This window comes from Rhopalosiphum padi, chromosome 2 (assembly GCF_020882245.1).
Source record: "Rhopalosiphum padi isolate XX-2018 chromosome 2, ASM2088224v1, whole genome shotgun sequence".
NCBI lineage: Eukaryota > Metazoa > Arthropoda > Insecta > Hemiptera > Aphididae > Rhopalosiphum > Rhopalosiphum padi.
In genome coordinates, this window is record NC_083598.1 from 5,870,440 (window position 1) to 5,893,550 (window position 23,111).

Here is a 23,111-nt window from a genome sequence, read left to right on the forward strand (position 1 = left end):
AATCGAGGTCCTATCAGTCATATTATTATACATGATGCATTAATATACTATAAAATTAAATAAACATATATATAAACTATAAACCTTCAGAACACATCATGTCAAAATGTTAGCTCTAAAATCACATTCCTATCTGTACGCCTGGTCTCAATAGACTTGTTTTTTCAACTCTGCAAGATAAAGTATCAAATTATTTTTTTTTTTAATTCACTCAACTTGATCGGTACCGACAGTACCTGTATTTCATTTAAATTTTGTTGAATTGTTGAAGGTCTTTCTCTAATAATATAGGTATTTTATAATTTAAGTTTTATTTTAAATATTTTATGTAGGTACAATAAACAAACACCTAATCTTTAACTTTCAATACCTACATATCTATGTACAGATAATTCAATAAAATATTTGTTTATTTGATTTCTAGGTATGTGATATCGACTTTATGCGGAGATCCGTGTAGCTTCCCGGAAACACTTGTGACTGTGTTGTTTTGGATCGGTTATTTCAATTCATCACTGAACCCACTGATATATGCCTACTTCAATAGAGACTTCAGGGAAGCATTCAAAAACACGCTGCAGTGTGTGTTCCCGTGTTGTCAGTCATGTTGTCCAAAAGAAAGCGATACAACAGCCATGAGCTATGTTTAACCTGTCGGCAATAATAATAAATAATAATAATTATTAATATTATTATTATTACTACTATTATAATTATAATAATATATTATATAAAAGTTATAACAATATTATTACATTAAGTATTTTTGTTTCAATGGAGTTACTCTATATAAGCCGAACATTCTTAGATGAAAACTATTTGCGTTGTACATTTTTCATTGTTCAATGGTAGGCTAATGACTTAGCCGTTAATATAAATCATTATAATGTTGTACTAAAAATAAATAAATATTAATTGATATATGCATTAAAAAAAGCCACCGTGAAAATAATAACGTATGTCACAATATTGTATTGCAATATATTGACACTGCGGATACCTAACTACCATCTAGATTACTGTTGTATAAATAAATTATGCGTACCTAACATACTGTTTATACTAAACACGATACAAAACAATACTTAATCTTAAAGTTTTTTTTTTTTATCTTTATGTGGTTTTTTTTTAAAGCAAAATAATTTCGATGAATATTGTAACGAATAATTTCAATGAGTAGACTATATTATACGATTATATCAAGTATAAAATGTACATTTATATACCACACGTCATTATATATTTATAATAATATATTATACATATACATATTGTATCGTTGTATTACTAATATATATATTTTTTTTGTTTTGTCTTACCCCGTCCATCCACATACATCTTACACTACTAATTATTATTATATCGTGGTTTTCAGTTTCACGTATAGGTTTGTAGATTTACTCGAAACTAATACGGCCATTCATCTAAATATAACATGCGTGTGGTCAACGCAGCAACCCAAATTGTACACGTGTGGTATAAACCGCCACGCGGACGGTAACATATTGGACAATCAACCCGTTCCGAATCCAATCTACGTACCCAAGGTATGCATTTTCATTTGATGGCTACTCTGGGTCACCAAACACGCGTACGTTATTTTTCCCCTCCAATCATGACGTGTACGTGATATGGGATTTGAGGCGAAGATTTAAATTTAAGTTAAATACATTTTTAAATTTCCGAATCCGGTGCAGACCATTTTTCTTATACCGGTGTAATGACTAATGAGTGAACAGAACGATATAATGCACGCCTTTCAATAAAAAAAATTAAAATGCATCACCTTATTAAGTGCCGCAGTACATATTATTCATGGATTCAACATCATTACTTAAATATTCAACATTATCCCGGTATTCTGGATGAAGTTTAATATTATTTAATAGCTTGTCAGAATGTACAACATGCCAAAAAAATTGTAAATATTATTACGATGAGTATTCTAAAAGGAAGCTGTTTGCCCGTGTATATACTGTATAGGTATTTGCCCCGTAATAATCCAAGACTAAATAATATCTAAAATAGATTCTGGCATCGAATTTTGTTTTTCTAATAATTTTTACAGTTAAATCATAAAGTTAACAATCTCACTATTACCCTGACATTTTAAGGTATAATCAGAAAAATAAACAATGGTTTTTATTAAAATTGTTACTAACTGTAACTAGTCCAAACGTTTATTTCACCATTGTTGAAATCAAAACCAGAAATTCCGAAAACAACCACTTAAAATGTATTTATAAAACGTATAGACACAACAAAAAACTTTATTCGCGCGTACTGGATTTATATACAGAGACACAGGGACCAGTACATTTGTTATTATTATATCTATATCTATATATTTTAGATCATTGTTATTACTATAAATAGTATAAACGTTGCATTTAATTACTATTGTAATCAACATTATTATCATAAAACATTTCAAAGCCTTAATTTATGTCATAAACAGAGATATTATTCTGCACTACTGGACTACTGCAGACTGCAGTCTACAGCATGTATCGCCATGAAGAAAAAACGGTTCATAATACCTCTTCACTTTCCATCATATTTTAATGTTACTCACGTTCTTTTTAATTGGAAGTAGGTACCTATATTTATAAACAAGGCTAGTGAACAAAGTTATGGTTTAATTTTTATAAATTAAAAATGTTAAACAACTAATAAAATTGGTTAACAATGCAGTTGCCAAATTGTATCTTTTATAGTAGACATCAATTTATTTATTTTTAGCGTTTAATGATGTGTGAGTACAGTGCGGGGGTGTGCGGTGGTCTATAATCTATACATCGAATTTTAACTGATATCATATATTATATTTATATACTACTAATAAATTACAGTTAATTTATCTGTGATTTTAAATAACTTTACATCAATTATTATTGGATAGCACATTGACACTATTAGAGAAGTGGTACGATACTACGATATAGTATTCTAGCACCACAATTTTAAAATACAGTACTACAACATATAAATTATGCATTATTTTCAGAACTGAATTGTTTCAATCTATGCATTGAAAAACTGTTAATTAAGGATGCATTTATTATGCACAATAAATCGACAAAATATTCAAGAACAAGCAATTTAAAAAGAAAAGGGCAAAATAAATTCAAATTGTTCACGAATAATGAATATGTAATAATAAAAGATTCCCTGAATATATCTTTATTTATACAGGAAATGTAATATATTTATAACAGATAAAATTATAGGTAACTGAAATAAACCATGAAATTTTGAATATTTCATATTTGCCTCGACAATATTTAAGATGTATTTCAAGTTATACATATACGAATATAGTGTAATACTTAATTAAATAAACATTAATAACTATTCCAAGGTTATTATTTTTAACAACCAAATATCCAAAATGTATTTTATTTCGTTAAAACAGGTAAGTTGTAGATTATAATATTAAATAATTATTTTGTAATTTTACGGAAATTTTAAAGGACATTGAACTCATTATATTATTATCCTTCTTACAAACGTATCTATTTGCGTACTACGAAAACTTAAAACAAATCATAAAAATAACATTTTTTTATTTAAAACAATAATGACATATGATATTTTCAAACTGCATTCTCATCGCGTGCACGTAATCGCTTAACTATGGTCTGATTTCATTTTTTATGGAATCTACCTGCGTAACTTTCTGTATGATAAAACATTATCGTTCCCAATACGTTTTGAGAAAAAAAAATCAGTACCTAAATCGTTATACTTCTGACATTTTGTAAGAAAATTATAATACCAAAAAAAAATACTATTTATTCATTCATCTATACGCATCATTACACTACTACCTTGTTCATAAATCAAATAATAAAAACCCAATTTTATTACAAAATAAATATATAATTTGTACACGCGTTCCTATACTCGTACATTATACATCGTGTATATTTAATTTTTTTTTATCAAAATCAGCAATGACTTACTTTACAAGTATGTTATGCCATCTACGCCTTGAACTGAAATTCATTGAATATTATGATTTATTTTGTTTGCTTCTGCGAAAATTAATTTTAGATTTCCTCGCTGCAGGAGAACTATAATTTCCATCTTCTACAGATATTCATATCTGTTAGGAAAAAAACTTAGCCTGCAGGTAGCAATTATATTATATTGTCTTAGTGCGATGATTAATAATATCAAGACTTTTTCAAGACTTGAAAATTTTGTGTAGACACTAAACTCGTGCGCATATAGTTTTCGATTGAATAAAAGCTAATTAAAACTAAAAAACACCTTTAAACACTGTATCGATTAATATGATCGAAGAGATATTGCTTATTCGTGTTCCAGGGTAAATATAATAATATATATATATATATATACTTATATCAGGTCACGCTTACATAAAAAAAAATATTGCAATTTTATTTTTTAAATTAACTATAAATCGTCAGTATGATTATATAACAGGGGTATATACCTACAAAGCGTGGTGTACGTCTAATGATAGATACCCTATAAACTTTATTTTTAAGACATTTATAAAATAATGTTGTTTAAAAAAAAATATTAAAAATATAATATTGTTGTTCATGTTCATTGGGCATTTGGATTTAATAATAATATTATAAGGTTTTACTTTTTTTCACTCTGAATATTTAATTTAAATCCTATTAACTTTTTCATTTGTAATTGATTTATTGTTAATAGCATTTAAACCGTACTAAGTTCACAATATAGCACCTTAAGGCTTAATAAGTAATACCTGCGTACAATGTAAAAATCACGCGAAGTGTAAAGGATGAACAAATGGAGTTAACAGTTTAAATGTATTGCAACATAACAACACCGTGATGTGTTTTATCGGCGAGTAGTTGCATGACATTGTAAAGCCCAGTTCATGGATTAAGTACTCTTGAGTGTAAAATAGGTACGTTACAAATTTAATAGAAAAATATTACAAGTGACCATACATATTTGAGTAAATATGGACACAGAATATTTAAGGATATTTAAAGAAAGTCCAAGAGACTGGCCCAAGTGGCCAAGCAACTAATGTAAATGAATTTTATATTAGAGAAGATGACTGTCGGAAATTTAATTGATACACAAATGGAGTTTCATATCATTGACAAAAATTAGGAGTTTGGCATGATGGAGCACCCAGCTTATCAATAAATAGTTAGCTGAGTAAAAATAAAAATAAAATATAAAATATATTATACAAATATATAATATAGTACAACTTACTATTTAAGTATTATTTTATTATTATTATTATTATTAATCATAATTTATCATAATTTGCAATACATATTTACAATTTTATGATTATCTGTTTCTTTTGAGCAGAGTTTGAAGTAGAGATAATATAGGTACATTATTATCAAATAAAAATATATAAAAGAGAAGAGAGAAAAATTAAAAATGAAGAACTAATAAAATCTAAAGTGCTAAATAATAAAATTTTAAATAGATAGACAAAACAAGTTCCTATTTGTATACAATTAATATTTAATTAATTTCTAATTCTAAGAATAACTAATTATAAACAACTTTTTAACACTGAAAATAAATATTTTTTAACACCATATGGCATTAAATTTAAATACGCAGGAGTGTTATAGTATATTTTACACATAATATTATAGAAAATACATCTATTTTCCAATCCCATCATTACTTGATAAGACAGGTCCATATATAATCCTCAGAAATATACGATGATGGGTAGTAAAACACGATACTTTCAATCGTGAAAGCTGTTATAATGATAGTATTACTATTACCCACATAATACCATGTAAGTATTATTACTATTATATAGAAAATAACCACTTAAACATTAGGCCTTTGGATATGCCATACGGAGAACCTGAATCTCACCTTAAATTATTTTTATAACCGAATAATTTTAAATCAACTCATTTAGCTCAATAATGTGAAATCATAAGTTTATACGTCACGCAAATAAAAACAGCAAATTACGTTATGTATTTATTACAAAAAGTTTAAATAATAAAACGTATCACTAATACCTATAATTACAACTTACATTAACCCTGAAAACGTTAGAAATTCTACAAGATACATACACTCGTACACTAACGTTATTACCGAGGACGACTACGAGTTGGTTCCCAGGTTGTCTACAGCCCTAAAGGTAACATACGAGTTGATTCCCCGGTGTCTACAGGTAACATACGAATTGGTTCCCGCAAGCTTTTATGATAGGTAATACAATCTTGTTAAATTAAATTTTCAAATTATTATGATATATTCAATCAACAACAACTTCCTTCCCATTTTATACAGACTTATAGGACTGTATAGAATTATTATAGATATATAAAATATTTCATACTTCAAACAGCTCTATAAAGCTAAATCACATTATGTACACATTTTATTCTCAAAATCTGATGATGTTTACAGAATGGTAACATTATAATGTGTATACTTTAAAAGACACCGTACATAGACCAAAAAAGTGGATCGCGGACAGTCCAAAACCAAAACTATAGGTTTGGTACATTTTATACAAACCTTTATCCCTAACAAGCGAAAATGTATATATACATATTACGTGTAATATTATTACAATAACAGCGTTGTATACCACAGTGCAGTGTAGTGACTGGCGGGTGGGTACCTACACACAACGCAGTATATTGTCGTCGTCGTCGATTTTATTAAAAATATTTCATAATATACCATTTTTTTCCTTATTCAAAAAAATCAAAAGTATATATACCTATTACCTATATATACATAGTATGTGTGTGTGTGTGTGTGTATTGTCCAGACTATCCGTTTGATTTCCTCCGTGATTCCCCTAGGGACGCGGAAATGTTTAACAATATTCCTGCCGCGTATGCAGCGCGCACAACATATACCTATAAGCTCCATAATATGGTCCATATACACTATTTCAACTAGTCTACTATCTATGCAAAATGTACATCAGTATATATCATAGCTACTCATAGCCCGTATATGTATACAACAAAGTATATTATCTAATATCTATGCTCGTTTAGGAGTGGAAGTTTATCATTACTTATCATTAGGCACTGTCTGTGAATATTTTGTTGATAAATGCATTTTTTAAAAAAAAAATAGCTTTCTCAACATAAAATTTGGATTATGAAGTATTAATGAATTCAATTTTAAGATTTATATTTCACACATTTTTCAAGTTTTGAATTATTGGGTCATTGTTTAATTAGTGTTATGTAACTTTTATTTTTATCTTTTATTAAATTTTATGGTATTTTTAAAACATTTTTCGTCAATTATCAAAATTGTACACACATTTTGTTAGTAGTATTTTTTTTAATTTTACAAAGGCTATTACATTTTGTAAGTAATAAAACATAAATCAAAATATAATGTATATGTGTTACTATGTTATGTTTTAGACTAAGTTGATTTTGTTTTAGCTAAGTTCCGTATAGATATTGTATAACTCGTATTAGGCAAGACAAACATCTAGGTGTCCTCTGAATAAATATTTTAAATAAACTTATTTAAAATACCAAAATCGTGATGAAAATTAATTCGTCAAACCAAGTGATAGTGTGATACTAGTATACTACTATATACTACGAGTTGTTATAAGAAACAAAAATAAAAATGTTTTTAGTAGGTAAGCTAAATAAAAGAAAATATGGTACATATATAATATTATTGTACCTACTTTAAAGTTAAAACATGTGTTAGAAGTATAAATGTAATAGGAACACATTCAAATACATTTAATGAGGACGCAATGTCCGGATTAAAAAATGTACCTGAGAAAATGTTCCACTACACCAAAAATTATCCATTTTCCAAATATACTTTAATAAAATAAGGCCTCATTTTCCAGTGTTTTTTTCCACAAACGAAAGACCAAATTAATAAGTTCAAATTATTTATAAATTATAAATTTAATCACAAGTTAGTATCGTTATAATTTTCTACTCAATAATTGTATTTAATTTTAAAACTTAATATTAATACTAAAATTAACATAGACATCAGTGGCGGTAATCGGTCAAAATATCCAAATGTATCCATTTTTCCGAAAATAAGTACATTACACTTCAATATATAATAAAATTAGCTCTATAATACTCAAATAATATAAAATAATGTATATAATGTATAGTTAAAATGTAAAATAATTTTCAAGAATTACATAAACAAATAAAATTCGATAAGTTAAGCTTTTATAAATGTTCATATATAAGAAAGGCCTAGGTAAGCCACTGATAGGTATAAATTAAAGTAGGGTGGATCTCAATTGAAAAATATATATTTAAAAAATCAGGTAACCACTCTATACTACAATTCTAGTAGTCAAATTTACATCATCATTATGGGGTAAATCTGTAATATATGTTAAATTTAAATTCAAAATTAAAACAATTTTTACTACCAAAAATGGTGATAACAAACAGGCAAAACAACAGCACATCATTTTGAAATTAATACATTAATTAGAATCTAGAATATAGGTATTGTTAACAATTCAATTATTAAGACAATTGCATTTTTTACAACTATTAATTTATTAAACCATGTTAACAATGCATTTACATTTATTTACTTATTCACAAAAATACAATGTGAACAAATTTTTATTTATTTTAGTTTATGATAAAAACTATATTCTCTCTAGGTATTATTATAAAGTCCTAATAAAATGTATAAAAATTAATTTGGGATTCACAAAACAAATTTACAGTTTACATATTGTATTATTTAATTTAATATAATCTACTACCAATTAATAAAATATATTGTACTGAGAAAAATAATTTGGTTTGCATTCATACTAAAACTAAAATGTAATAAAATATAAACTATTAGTGACTGATAAATGTCACTATAAAAATTAGGTAAAATTTTGGTAAAGAGTATTAACTAGATATGTGCAATAAAAATATATTATATATAAATATAGAAACTTTTGCTCTTAAAAATTTATTAATATTATAGGTTAAATATAATATAGAGTATAAATATTAAATAGTAATATTTAATTACAAAATACTATTCAATTTTATATATTAAATTTGACTCTTTTATTTGAGTTGCATAAAAGTTTCATCAATAATAAATTCAGATCAAGATCATTAAGGTTAAAATACGAGTGTTGTCAATTGATATATTATGGTGGGTCATGTCAGGCAACAAAGACAAAACAAAACAGTGATTATCTTTCAGTGAAATGTTAACGAAAAAATATTTGGGAGAAGTGGTCTCTTTACGAAGAAAAATAGTTTATAAACCCCTTACCCTACTACAATAAATTTTGATACCTAATATTCTGAAAAACAAGAAATGTTCTTTTTACTAACAATATCATGGTATTTATGTTTTTTATAAATTTGAGAAAATATAAATAGACACGATAAATTATCTGATGAGGTGGAAACCTCATTACCCAATACCCATACATAAATATGGCACTATGTTTTAAAAGAAAATTATTTAAAATAGGAAAGTTATATTTTGTTTTGTTATTGTATAATTTTACTATGTATTAGCCAGACATTTTTTGTCAATATACAATGTATTTATTTAACCCATATAAAAATAACAATAAAAATAATGATATAAAAAGTATTCTAGTATAAAAATGAAATATAATACTTATGAATAAAAAAAATACTGATTAATTGCCAACAATTTAAAACATTTGAACACAAAATGGACGGATAAGGTTACATTGTGTCAAGCGCATTGTCATAAGTCTACTTAATAATACCTATATTATAGTGGAGTTCACTATTCCAGACCAAGCTACTCCAGGTATCCAAATCTAAATCAAGTCTGGATTAGCAACTCTACTATAGCTTAAAAATAAATACCACATGCCTGGACACCTGGTTGATTTATCAATAAAATATTATATCATGTTATACTGGAACGGTGGAAACTGTACTGTGAGGTGTAGTGGGACGAGATCCAGCTAAAGAATGTGTTGTAGATGCATTCAGCGAGGCCATAGTTCCAATCTAAAATAAAATATTAAATTAGTAAATACACATACAAGAAAAAATGATAAAATACATACTCTCAAATGTGCTAAATCTTCAAGCTTAGTCAAATCAAACAGTTCCAAATACAAAGAGTATACAAGTATCCAACCGTAAACATTGATGACATTGAACAATGCACCCAGCAAAATCATAGTAAAATTATATCCAAAAATAGGGTCGTTGGCTATTGAAGAAAACAACCAGGCAATAAATCGAAATATTGTAAAAGCAGCAAACGAAAATAACCAAGGCACAATCCGTTTCTCGTGCTCCTGAAAATTGTAAAATTATTATTATTAGCATTTATACATTAATTATGAAAATAAATCTTATTTTACCTTGCGTAATGCAGATATCAAAATCAAACTTGTCACAAAAATAATAGCTGCCACGACAAATGAAAACAATGAGAATAAGACCAATAAATTTCTGACTGAAATATAAAAATGATTCATATGGTGATATAGAAATAAATAATGTTTGTGTTTATATATTAAAACATAAAACATAGTATAATTTATATTTACCCCAAGAGCTTCCAACATATACAAATTGATAGCTCATGACATAGTAACCATAATGTGTAGATCCAGGAACAGCCATAGCCAGACAATATGTATCAAACGCAGACGTCACTAACGTAAAAATGCTTAGAAACTAGTGGACGTTAAAATCATATTATAAAAATAAATAAATATAAATTTAAAATAGCAATGTACAAATGAATTACTGAATGCTTACCAGTGAATAGAAGGCAATGACTAGTGCACCTCTCTGCGTATCAAGGAAGTAAGCGTCTTTCAATATAGGACGTTGGTACCACGGCACACGTAAAGATTTCATGGAACGTGTCGACCGCAGATTAGAAGATCGGATAGTCAAATGACTGGCGTGTATCGAGTACACGGACGGCGTTCCCATACTGGGAGTTTTACTTCGGGCGTACATTTCGACGGAATCAAAAAATATATGTATATAATATAAAATTAAAATAAAAAAACGAAAAACTAAATTATCAACTGAGAAAATCTACACAAAAACATTAAATTGTAGGAGTTGTGGTTATTTTTTTTAATTGTCAGATGGTCACATCGAATAGTCACGGTTTTTTAAATTAATATTGTAAGTCTAAACTGTTTTTTAAAAAGTGGAAGATAAAATACGCATACACCCGAACTCGGAATGCTAACTCAATTGATAGTATTCAAAATAATTTTATAATGTTTGGTAAAATGGTAAACAGTAAACATAACTTACTCACAAGTCAATAAACACGCCCAGCCGCCCAGGTTGATAGCTGAGAGCTACAAGTGGTGATAAGTGATAACCATGCGATCTGCGATAATTGTTTAAAACACGGCTATGAATAATGTCATCAATGCATCACAAAGACCATGGCTAATTAATAATTTTAACCAAAGCAAAGACAATGTATGTCACTATATTAAGATTCTTCGGAGATGAGAATATTATCCATCTATTCAATCTCGATTTACGAAGGTGAAATTACATAAATCCACGATTGATAATAAATTAAAGGTAGCATTGGTAACAGCTAATAAATAAATGAGTAATAACCATGAAGGCATGAAGTCATGAAGACTAAAAGAAACAAGGAGACCTACTTAAACAGCCACAGCGCGCTGCTCATCGACCAATTAACAGCAGAAAATAACACAATCAAAATATTATCGCGAGCAACAGGTTGCGGTTGCATCAATTTTGAAATAATTAAAACCTTTATGAACATTGAACAATATTATTTTAATTAAATACTTAAATACCTAGGTGGCTAGGTGATAAAAAAAAGTATAATAAAATTATTAATTAATTCTCAACTTTATCAGAAGAAATTTTTCAAACTGACAACCCAAGTTCTAAAATACCTGTCTATTGTCTATACTTTATTACCCACTTTACAACTCCCATGTATAGATCACTCTTGGAATACGGAGCTATTGTCAGGTCTTCTTTTACAATAAGTACCTAATATTCAAACACGGATAGAGTTCAAAACCGCTTTTAGGTTTTGCAGGGTATTGCACTATCGTCTCAATATTGCGCTTCCTCATAATTCCAGTATCATTAACGAATAATTCAATTTCAAAACACTATCTGAACGTCGTATTACTTTTAGTTGTCGTTTTATTCGGAGATTAGTCGATGAAAACATCGACGCTCATCGTTTATTGAAACGACAACATTCGCATACCAATTATTAAAACTCGAAATAAATAATTTGTTTTACCTACCGCTATCGTAACAAATTTACATAAAATGTAACCATCAAACAACTTAGTACCTACTTACTAACAAGAATGATTTCAATATTAAACAACAATCTATGATTTCGTACTTAGACATACTTATCACTCAAATCGTATTACTTTTTTACATAAAGTTATTGAATCCAATTTTTTTTTCTATTTCTTTATATGTATACTTATTACTTATTTTTGTTAATACAAGTATAAAACTATAAAAGCAGACAGGCATTACTTAACCATTTAAAAATAAATAAATAAAATAAAAATATTATTTATAATTAAATAATACAATTGTCTATTTTTTTATTCCTACATAGACACATCATTGGTATATTTAATATATTAATCAATATATTATTATATTGACATAATTATAATTACCTATACCCTGTATATATTATTATTTTTTTTAAACATATTATATAAATTATAATTAATTATTGTAATTTGTAACTTATAAGACAGTATAATTAATAAATGCCCAACAATATAAAAACTTTATAAAGTGTACATAATATTATAATAATATATTAATTAATAATTTGTATGAACGTCAGAACGTGTAATGTGTAACTTCAAAAGATACCTTATACCTATAACCATTGATTAAATTTAAATATATTTAATCAATGCTATAACATTTATAATCGATTTTATTCTAAATTTGTAAAAAACCGCAATAGAACATCGTAAAAATCTGTTGCCTATGTTGGACAATGAGCGGAACAATAAAAATATATTAAATACATAATTATCTATAACTAGTAGGAACTCTTAAAAGTATTATTTTAAAAATAATATTTTTTTATAACTAATAACATTTTTTAATTTTATGTGAAAAAAGTGGTACGGTCCCTTTTTATGTAATCACGACTATAGAATATATATATTATATAGCCGTGTATCGTGTATGCGACTGCAACGCAGCCTGTGGCCATTAATCGTACAATTCTCATTATGATCTAAGATGTTTTTCTTATCTTGCATTTAGTATATAGTATCTATTATCTAAACTATCTTTATTCACCTATTTAGTTATTTCAGTTCATTGAGTTTAATTCGGCATTCGGCACACTGCACAATTGTCGCAATTTAAGATTCCTGATCCACTATTCCAGTAAATTATCAGTAAATTTCAATATTTCTTGTGTTTTGCCGGTTCGACTGTCATGTATACTACAGTCTTTTATACCTAATATTTTTTCAGTCCGTGATTAATGATAATATATAGTTTATATTTATTATCATTTTTCTTAAAAGTTAAGAATTTGATCGTGGCAGACACTAAATATTCAACTCATTATTACCTAATTCACTGATTTTTTTGTTAATATTATATATATATATATATATATATACCAAGTATTAGTCAATATCCAAAACAATGGTTGTAAGTTGTTTTTATTACTCAAATTCTGTGTTTAATTTTGATATAATATTTATAAATATAAGTTAAACAAAGTAAACATGCTAATATATTATGTATAATTAGTAAAGAAATTACATGTAGAAGGGCTTTACATAACTTTATTCACTACATAATGATAGCTATAGCTGAGGATTTAATTCTAATATTTAGATATATTTTATATGGTAATTTTTGTTTTTTTTTTTAATTTCTAGAAAATTGCATTACAAATTAAAGCAAATTTAGAAAATGTAACCGAACTTACACCTGATGGCGAAGACTTTCGATGGTATTTAAAAGTATGATAAAAGCAATATAAATTATATCAATATCTCTAAAGTTAATTTAGGTTGTCATTCATCTCTTAGTTCAAAATGTTTTACTTTTAATTTGAATTTATATTATTACAATAAGCCAGTTTGTATGAACAATCACTAAACATTTAATAAATCAATAGTGAACTGTTAATTATCCTTAAACATGATTTGCTGGCTAATTCAATTTTATGTAATCATTAAATTAATCCATTTTTCCTGAAATGTGGCGCAAGATTATTAATGTTTTAAAAAAATGTTTACAGTTTCGATGTACAAATTGTGGTGAAGAATCTGACAAATGGATATACTTATCTCAAGATGTTAGTAATTCTAGTTATATTTATTTTGCTGATAATTTAAATGAAAAAAGTTTTAGGTAACAGTTCCAATGAAAGGGAGTAGAGGTCAAGCAAATTTAGTCACCAAATGCAAAATGTGTTCAAGAGACAGTTCATTAGGTAAGTTTTTTAGATACAAAATATGGAAATAATATTTGTTGAACAAACTTTAAAACAATTTTATTTTTAGATATTTTACCAGACACTATTTCAAAGTATACAATAGAAGATTCAAATAAATTTAAAAGTATCGTCACATTTGATTGTCGTGGTATATCAATTATTGACTTTTCACCTAGAAATGGGTTTAAGTGTATTGGAATTGAAACTAATACTAAATTTGAAGATATTAATTTAGAAGAAAAAGAATGGGTTGATTATGATGAAAGACAGAATCAGCCTGTTGGGATTTATGATGTCCAACATCAATTTGTAACCACTAAATAAATGTTTTGTTGACATAAATCATAATTTAGATATAAATGCAACATTAATACTATTCTGTGAAAAACTAAGTAATTTGATCCATTTATTTAATGTCTAATAAAAAGGAACATAAAAATAATATTAAAAAAATGACTAATTAAAAAAGTTTATGAATAATCAATCTTCATCTTCTTCATCACTTGTATCGCTTACCTACAAAATGTAGACTCAAATTACAAAATCTGTTAATCTTATTTTATAATTATTAGAACTCACACTAATGAGACCAATTTTAAATGAATATACAACCATTGTGACGAGTGTAATTATTCCAATTAAAACGTTTTTTGTCTCATCTTTTTTATACCAAGGTATAACATTCATTTGTTGCTTAGACTCTTCTAGTTTCTTTTTTTCATTGCATTTGTGCGCTTGCCAGTCTATTTTGAAGTATTCTCTTGTTATCCTGTCTATCCAAATGCATAAATTTTTACAAGTCTTTAAATGTGTTTGCAATTTGTTGTCAGTAAGGGGTGCTTTTAATAATGGCCCCAAATAGCTGTAAGCAACAGCATCTAATAATGTAGGATGTGACCCGAAAAAATAGAAATTGTTGCCCAAACGACTTTCCAGACCATTCATACACTTAATGGCTTCTGTGTAAATCTTTATACATAACATAAGTTACTAGTAATAACACATTATTTTAAACTGTATTTTAAATATTTTACCTCTGTCATTATGTCACTGTCAGAATCGAGGTGATTGTATAATGTATAGATTTTGTGCTTGGCTTCCCTCTCATATACATTTGGGTAATACCAATTAAATGGAAATTTTAAAGCATTTCTATACCATGGCTTAGTAAAATTAAGGCAGTTACTCTCGTCCATCCACCTGTTTAATAATAATATGGTATTGAATAAATAAATATATTATCATAACAGAAAAACAAAAATTAATTTGTATTATTTTTCTAAATTTAATTACCAAGCAAACAATAGTGCTGGTTCAAGTTGAGCATCAATCATACTAATAGCTGCATGTTCCTCAGCCAATTGAAGACTAGTCAAGCCAAAATCTGGTGTGAGATTCTTGAAACACACAAACACAAACAAATATTAAAGAGCACTCGTTAAGTTTTGTATGATGTAGATTAATTTACCTGTTTGTCAAGACAATCGATTAAACTGTCCCGATTCATTAATAATCGTTTATTGTAACTCACAACAGGCAAATGACCAGTAATAGACTTGAACGGATTGTTTGAATTGTATACAATAATTGGCGCGTTTGTAAACCTAGCAAAAGCCTAAAAACAAAACATTTTCCATCGCAACAATTTTAGTGTTCTTTCTTCTATACACAAATATTAGATCAATATTATTGGAAAAAAAATTAATGTACCAAAACTTCGAGGCATTTATAATCGATAGACGGCAAACCCCAATCGCCTTTCCAGCTTTCTACTTCCAACAAATGAGGTTTAAACATTTTGATTTTGAATGTCGGCTTACACAAATTATTCCCGCGGCGGGGCGGTATAAAGTATTAACTACTGATCAAAACAATAATTAATTACACAAATTGTTATGGTAAAATATTGTTTAAAATTTTTATTGTTGTTATTTAATATTCAGTAATCATGAAATTAAATTTTATCAATCAACCAATTTAGTGATAAGAAAATAAAGTAAGAAATTTTAATTCCAAAGATATGTTATAGCAGTTATAGTACCATTTAATCTATTCTGTGGTACCATGGTTTAATACGCAACTCGTTCACACTTGGTGCTATTGGTAACACTGTAAAGTCGTCTTGCCGACTTGTTTCACATTACCATTACCACATTTATACACAATATATATCTTTCATTATTTCCACGATTTTGATTTCGTTCGGAAAGAAGACACGTTTTTCTAAAAAATCGTTCTTGGACTATTCCAGACATAAATCCACATCAAAATGGCTGAAAACACCGTAAGTTTATTTTATTACGATTTCAACCCGATAGCCATTCAAAACGAATGTTTAAACGTTCGTAAAAATTCTTTCGTGCATTTAGTCATTTTAACCTATAATTTGAGACTATTAAAGCCACAGCATTTCTTTGTAAATTTACTTTTGATTTAATTTCTCGTCCACAACATTCAGATTCGTGTTAGACGCGCAATCTCAATTACTGCTTTTAATTTTTGTATTTCTGCTTTGTCGGGCGATTTCAGATCGTCATAAACTTGTCTCACTATGTTACTATGGTTAGGGCTCAACATTTTACAAACTGTGGTTTTGAAAGGAGCAAACATCTCTCCTTGGTATGGGGTACTTGTTAATTCTTTTTAGTGTGTAAATATTAAAGTTTTAAAATACAACAGGAGTAATATATATCTGAATGAATGGTCTTCTTCAAGAAGATGTATTCAATTTTTTTGTCCAATTGTATATAATTTAATGATTTTATGATCTTTGTTTTCCTTATTCCGTGTATTTGTTTTAATGACAATTTAAATTGCTATGTTTCAGGCAGAAGTTGAGCACAAGGCTAAAAGGCCTTTCCGTAAATTCACATACCGTGGCGTTGACTTGGACCAGCTTTTGGACATCCAAGGGTAATTTATTTTTTATTGTCATTCATAACACATTTTGATTTTAAAATTATGTTCTTTAGAGAACAGTTGATCGAGCTGTTGCACTCACGTGCTCGCAGGCGTTTTTCACGTGGTGGTCTTAAGCGCAAAGAGTCAGCATTAGTGAAGAAATTGCGCCGGGCAAAGAAAGAAGCTCCCCCAATGGAAAAACCTGAAGCTGTGAAAACTCATCTCCGCAACATGATCATTGTTCCTGAAATGGTTGGCAGTATTATTGGTGTCTACAATGGAAAAGTTTTCAATCAAATTGAAATCAAGGTTAGTAAACTTTTTTCGTTTTTCACGTTTCTCGTGGTGCTCAACTTGTTTCTAAAAATATAAGGTATTTGCTTAATATTTTTTAACAGTAATATATAATCCTCTATAATTTATTTTTCAGCCTGAAATGATTGGTCATTATTTGGGTGAATTCAGTGTAACATACAAACCAGTTAAGCACGGAAGGCCTGGTATTGGTGCCACTCACAGCTCTAGGTTTATTCCATTGAAATAAATTATATTTTTTTTTTCACAATAAAATAACTTCTGTGGTTCTAATATTGGATTGGATTTGTTTATCAATTATCCTCTTTCCTACTTTTTATATTTGAAATAATTTTTCATTTTTATTAATCGACATGGCAATTACAAAAGTTGTAACAAATTATTAAGTGAATAAATAAATAAATTAGTGATAACAACATTATTAGTTAAAGTATGGTAAACATTAGGCAATGATAATAAAAATCTATGCTGGTTTTCTGCACATAATAGATATTTCAATATTTGATTTATTTCTTTGATGTATTAAGAAATTACGATGGCGTTCATTGTTTATCGCTGTTTACAATAATAGATAACACGATGAACATTGTACCTACAGGTACTGCTAACAGTGCTAACAATTACTAATTATTCACTATTCAGTTAATAGTGTATAACTATAGCTACTAGTACTATTATATTATTATTGCTTAAAAGTTTTAACTTTATTCATATTCTCATTCCCTGTCTCAGAGGTTAGTCGTAAGTCCAGTGGTGCCGATCTATATTTCATGTTATGGGGAAAAATGCTGGTGTTAGACCCACCAACTAAAAAAATGTTTAGTTAGTTACATTCGAATGGTACTATATTTATTTCTAAGTATATACATACAAGATACTGCATAACAAACTATTTTTGATTATCACTCAACCACCCATAAATATTTCTGTGAAATTTTCCCCAGCTCATACCCGTGTTCGGCGGCTCGGCGCTACTGTAAGTAGGTACATACCAAAACTGGATATTTTAACGAAAAATAACGATTATAGGTATAGTTATCTATTTTGTTTTAAGTTATTACAAAAATATTATTTAAAGACACCAATTCGTGTATTATTATTTAAGACTATCAGAGAAGTATTTAAAATACTATGTAGATTAATTTTAAGTTGTTTATGCCATTAGCTTATTAACACCTTAACACCTGCAGTGTCGTCTCGTCAGGGGTCTTTGAGACAGCAACTCACAATAAAAAAAAGTGAAAAAAATTGTAGTATAATTTAATATTTTTATCCATTTTGAAAATAATTTGATGATTTTTGATATTAATATTGATTATTGATAATATTATAATATTTTGTATTATATTTTTACATTAATAATGTGAAGACGGGTGTCATTCAATAATAATACGGGCGAAAAATATCAACAACTAATTATTAATTATGCGATGCCAATGGCAGAAACTTTAAATGAGTCTAGTCACAATGTACTGAACAACATCTATACAATCTTACCCGCCCTCCGCAATGTCATGCATATAAAATTTGTATAAGTACACAATTGAGTCTCTCGAACGGCAGACTCCAGAATAAATTTAAATGTCTGGCTAATATTAATAATACAGTATATGATCTATGGATATGGTCATCATATTAATCTATCTATGGCAATCATCAATCTTCGCTATTCGTCGTTGACGATTGACGGTTCAACGGCTGTAATAATTTTTAACGGAGAAAAAAAATAGACGTACAAATCGTTAAACCGTACTTTAATATATATAATATTTTACACACATATGCCGTTCTGTTCAGCTTATTTTTATGAAATATCTCAATATCTTCAATTCGAAACGCGGTAAAGACTGACGAGGAAAGGTGTTCCTTGGTCGGCGATGTGGTTACTGAACGTATGGACATTAAGTATGACACAACTAAGTTTCACAAAAAAAATCGATGTTTACGTGAGTTTGATTTTCTATACTTTTGGAGCTTTAATTTACTTTTTTAGACATAAAATAAATATATAGGTACTTATTGCACCGGACAATCTTCTACCCGCCGGGTGAGAGTGACGTATACCTACGTATGCATATTTTATTCCCGAACGCGCAATGCATAAAATACGTGAGACCGAAAATACATAATCGTCATATTACCAGACCTATTTTATAGAATAATAATTTATATTTACATTAGTTGTATAAATATCATTTTTCATTTTTAACCGGCCGAGTATACCCGACTAATATAAATTTTTTTTATTCCTAACAAAAATAAAGTTTTACGAAAAGTCTCATTAATATTTTATAATTGTTTGAATTTTGAATTTTGATGACATTATTAGATATTCATTTCGTATTTCTGTGATAATTATTTCTCCTCAATCGATTTTTGTTTTTTGTAGTAATTTAAAAACGAATTACTATAGTTATTTGATAATTTTAACAAATGTTAATGTTTACATTTCTTATAAATATTATAATTTTCAAAATATTTTGACTATACACTTATAGGATAAAATAAACATAGCATAATACCATAAATAAAAGCATTTATTATATATATATATTAATATCGCAAATTATCTGAGCATATTAATTAGAACTTATCGATTAATTTTAAAATCAGTAAAAATAGTATGAGTTCAGTATGTATTATTCCTAAACAGGACGGTACCGAAACAGAAATGATATGTGACTATATGTGTATAAGGAGTTGAATGTGAATAACTGCTTGTATTTAGAAATTAATTTTATTAATATGGTACAGCATGATTTCGTCGAAAAGCGTCGAAGGATACTTACGTAGGTTAATTTTCCTAAAATTTTAGGATAGTAATAAATTTAATTTTTATACGTTAAATAAATATTTATTGACTTGTACACGCTGCTACCCCGATTACTTAGACATATATTTTATTTCCGATAGCCGGCAACCGGCGGGTTATTGTATACGACCCGTTTTAAATTCTTAAACGATGAAATCTTTTTTTTAATATTTTATTATTTTAAAGTTCTAGATAATATTTATTTTCATAGCAAATAATTTAAGAAAATAAAATTTTTATTTTTGTCTGGTGCGCAAGCTGTTTTTAATTTGTGAATATGGCATGAGAGTTCTAAAAGGTTAAAGTTAAAAAATAGCCAAGAATAAAATAAATTCGTCAATTATACCTTGGATCCTGGACGTAGCAATGAATCTATATTGATTTTAAATTTATTTAGTTTGTTTTTTATCTGTTATGAATTCTTGTAGCAAATATGATATATTTAGTACTTTGGGTGGTTAATAGTAAAATAACATAAACAATTTTAGATCTTGTCATAATATCGGAAAAATTGGAATCATTACGCTATATATACTTGTATAATTTCGACAAAATTAATTAATTTAATAAGTTTTAGTTCAAAAATGCTAATCATAGAATGTTGAAAATTTTACCAACCTCTACATTATGATTTCCTATACATTGTATAATTATAAAAACATTTTAACAATTTTAAATAATTAATTTTTTTTTTAAGCCGATATAAATTATTGATAGCAAATAAGATTTAAAATTTAATACAATGTTCCTCATCAGTCACTAAATTACTGCAATAAAAAATGTATAGTCACGATATTATATTTTTATAAACGTTTAAAATCAAAATTTTGTCTAAATCTATACAATTTTCAAATTATTTTTTCATCAGATATTTATATAATATTGTCTTTTTATATACAAATTTAATATACTATTCTCATTAGTTTTTTTTAACCTAAAACAAAAATAATATGTTTACTGGAAAGTCACATTATTTTTTATGACTATTTGAAGTTCAGTATTATACCTATAACTTATTAAATGTTTATTATACACCCACGACCCACCCTAAAAATAAATATTTTTTCTCAAATAATTTTTATATTTTGTTATAGTTCAAAAACGAATAATCTTAGATACTTAAAACTTAAATTAAATTTTTAAGAGAGTATTTCTTACAAATAGTATTTTTTCAAAATATTTTGAAATTATGTATATTTACGATATTTTGTTATTATTTAAAACATTATTTGTAGGGACATAAAAGTTTTTTGTACATGTTATACTATACGTACACAATGACATTTTTGACATACGTAGATTAATCTTAAGATATTATTTATTCAAATTATTTTACGAAAGGGTTGTACCTATTAACTCAAAAGTATATAACAAGAATATAATACGGTATAAATTATATTTATTATTTATACAATAATATAATAATAATTATGATAAATGCAATGTTTTCGGAAAAAATGTAGCTTGTCAAACTTTACACAAAAAAAAAATAAAATACTTAGCAATATCAATCAACATATAATATTATAAGTCATAATACATCAAAATTATACTTACTAATGAAGGTTGACTGACTGTCTCTTTCAAATTCAAATTTCACACACTAATTACAGTAATAAACTTAATCACTGATGTATAAAGCAACACTGTAATAATTACTTCTTTATCTTTAATTTAATGTAATTTTTGATTATTTTGTAAAATGGTACTGAAAATTGAATTCCTCAAAGCATTGAGTAGGTACTATTTGTTACATGAAACCATAATAAAGGAAATGTATGAATTTGTTTTTATTATGAAAGGTGTCTTCAGATATATATATGTAACATGTAAGTTTACCTGTAAGAATATGTAAGATTAAGTTAAAGCACTGCGTGATTAAAACCAAAAGTATGCAGAAATAATAACTTAGAAACATAACGATATTAATCATAATTTTTTTTTTTTTTAATATATAATAATATAATTATTTTGTTTAGTTCACTATTTTTATAGATAAAATTAAATAATTTGTAATCATTTTCATTAGAATAAAATATTAATACTTTGCAATATCTATAAAGATTAATTATAATATATTAATGATTGACGTCACTGCGCCAGTACTCATAAAGTACGAAATAAAAATCTGCCGCCCCTCTAAATCTTAAAAAATTTGCCGTCCTGGACAACTGGACCCAAAGCCCCTACCTAAATACGCCCCTGCATATAATGCGTTCTCGCTTACGATGTGGATTAGGCCTACTGGGGACACCACAATAAAAAAAACGCGCCTCGTGTAATACCTCATAAAGTTATTAAACAATACGGACAATGTTATTATACGTTGCTTAATAATAAAGGTGGTGTGGAAAATTACCTAACACTGGTCACTGTTATTCTTATCTTATAGTTACCTTGCATACATTTTTTTTTTGTTAAATACCAATTAAATAATTATTTATATCAAGAAACGAGAAATATTAACGTTTTATAAAGTATTTCAATAAAATAATATTTAAAAAATATTCTTTGACTTGTTATAAAAAGACTCCAAGAAGTTATTATATTAGTTCTTATTTTACAAAGACACTAACAAAATCGGGTCAAGTTTAATATTGCCAGAAATATTGTATGT

At 27.2% G+C, this 23,111-nt stretch overlaps 5 protein-coding genes across 9 annotated transcripts in view; 3 read left to right on the forward strand and 2 right to left on the reverse strand.

Moving 5' to 3' along the window:
- Positions 1 to 1,271, forward strand: part of LOC132921365 (octopamine receptor beta-3R-like) — a 168,144-nt gene extending 166,873 nt beyond the window's left edge. The window contains exon 5 of the mRNA XM_060984354.1: positions 425 to 1,271. Coding sequence (XP_060840337.1) covers positions 425 to 650 — 226 coding nt within the window. The 3' untranslated portion in view covers positions 651 to 1,271. The remainder of the gene's footprint in view (positions 1 to 424) is intronic.
- Positions 1 to 14,950, forward strand: part of LOC132923007 (CXXC motif containing zinc binding protein) — a 433,444-nt gene extending 418,494 nt beyond the window's left edge. Inside the window, exons 1-6 of one of the 5 annotated variants that reach the window (XM_060986783.1) lie at positions 13,265 to 13,408; positions 13,488 to 13,670; positions 13,904 to 13,987; positions 14,269 to 14,325; positions 14,382 to 14,463; positions 14,534 to 14,950. In XM_060986783.1, the coding sequence (XP_060842766.1) occupies positions 13,665 to 13,670; positions 13,904 to 13,987; positions 14,269 to 14,325; positions 14,382 to 14,463; positions 14,534 to 14,790 (486 nt within the window). In that variant the 5' untranslated portion in view covers positions 13,265 to 13,408; positions 13,488 to 13,664 and the 3' untranslated portion in view covers positions 14,791 to 14,950. Of the gene's footprint in view, positions 1 to 13,261; positions 13,671 to 13,903; positions 13,988 to 14,268; positions 14,326 to 14,381; positions 14,464 to 14,533 lie in introns of those variants that run through there. The other 4 variants (XM_060986784.1, XM_060986787.1, XM_060986785.1 and 1 more) reach the window with 4 other exon arrangements.
- Positions 8,076 to 11,475, reverse strand: LOC132921708 (uncharacterized). The gene is made up of 5 exons (XM_060984876.1): positions 10,755 to 11,475; positions 10,541 to 10,670; positions 10,352 to 10,446; positions 10,049 to 10,285; positions 8,076 to 9,989 (listed from the first exon to the last, which is right to left on the reverse strand). Exons 1-5 carry the CDS (start codon positions 10,959 to 10,961, stop codon positions 9,891 to 9,893), a joined length of 768 nt encoding a protein of 255 aa, XP_060840859.1. The 5' UTR covers positions 10,962 to 11,475; the 3' UTR covers positions 8,076 to 9,890.
- LOC132923006 (metaxin-1) lies at positions 14,843 to 16,435 on the reverse strand. The gene is made up of 6 exons (XM_060986782.1): positions 16,177 to 16,435; positions 15,935 to 16,081; positions 15,760 to 15,863; positions 15,501 to 15,666; positions 15,046 to 15,435; positions 14,843 to 14,982 (listed from the first exon to the last, which is right to left on the reverse strand). The coding sequence occupies exons 1-6, from the start codon at positions 16,261 to 16,263 to the stop codon at positions 14,947 to 14,949; spliced, it is 930 nt and encodes a 309-aa protein (XP_060842765.1). The 5' UTR covers positions 16,264 to 16,435; the 3' UTR covers positions 14,843 to 14,946.
- A 154-nt stretch (positions 16,436 to 16,589) lies between these two features.
- Positions 16,590 to 17,957, forward strand: LOC132923008 (small ribosomal subunit protein uS19). The gene is made up of 4 exons (XM_060986788.1): positions 16,590 to 16,750; positions 17,294 to 17,379; positions 17,439 to 17,676; positions 17,798 to 17,957. The coding sequence occupies exons 1-4, from the start codon at positions 16,736 to 16,738 to the stop codon at positions 17,909 to 17,911; spliced, it is 453 nt and encodes a 150-aa protein (XP_060842771.1). The 5' UTR covers positions 16,590 to 16,735; the 3' UTR covers positions 17,912 to 17,957.
- Positions 17,958 to 23,111: the final 5,154 nt, after the last annotated feature.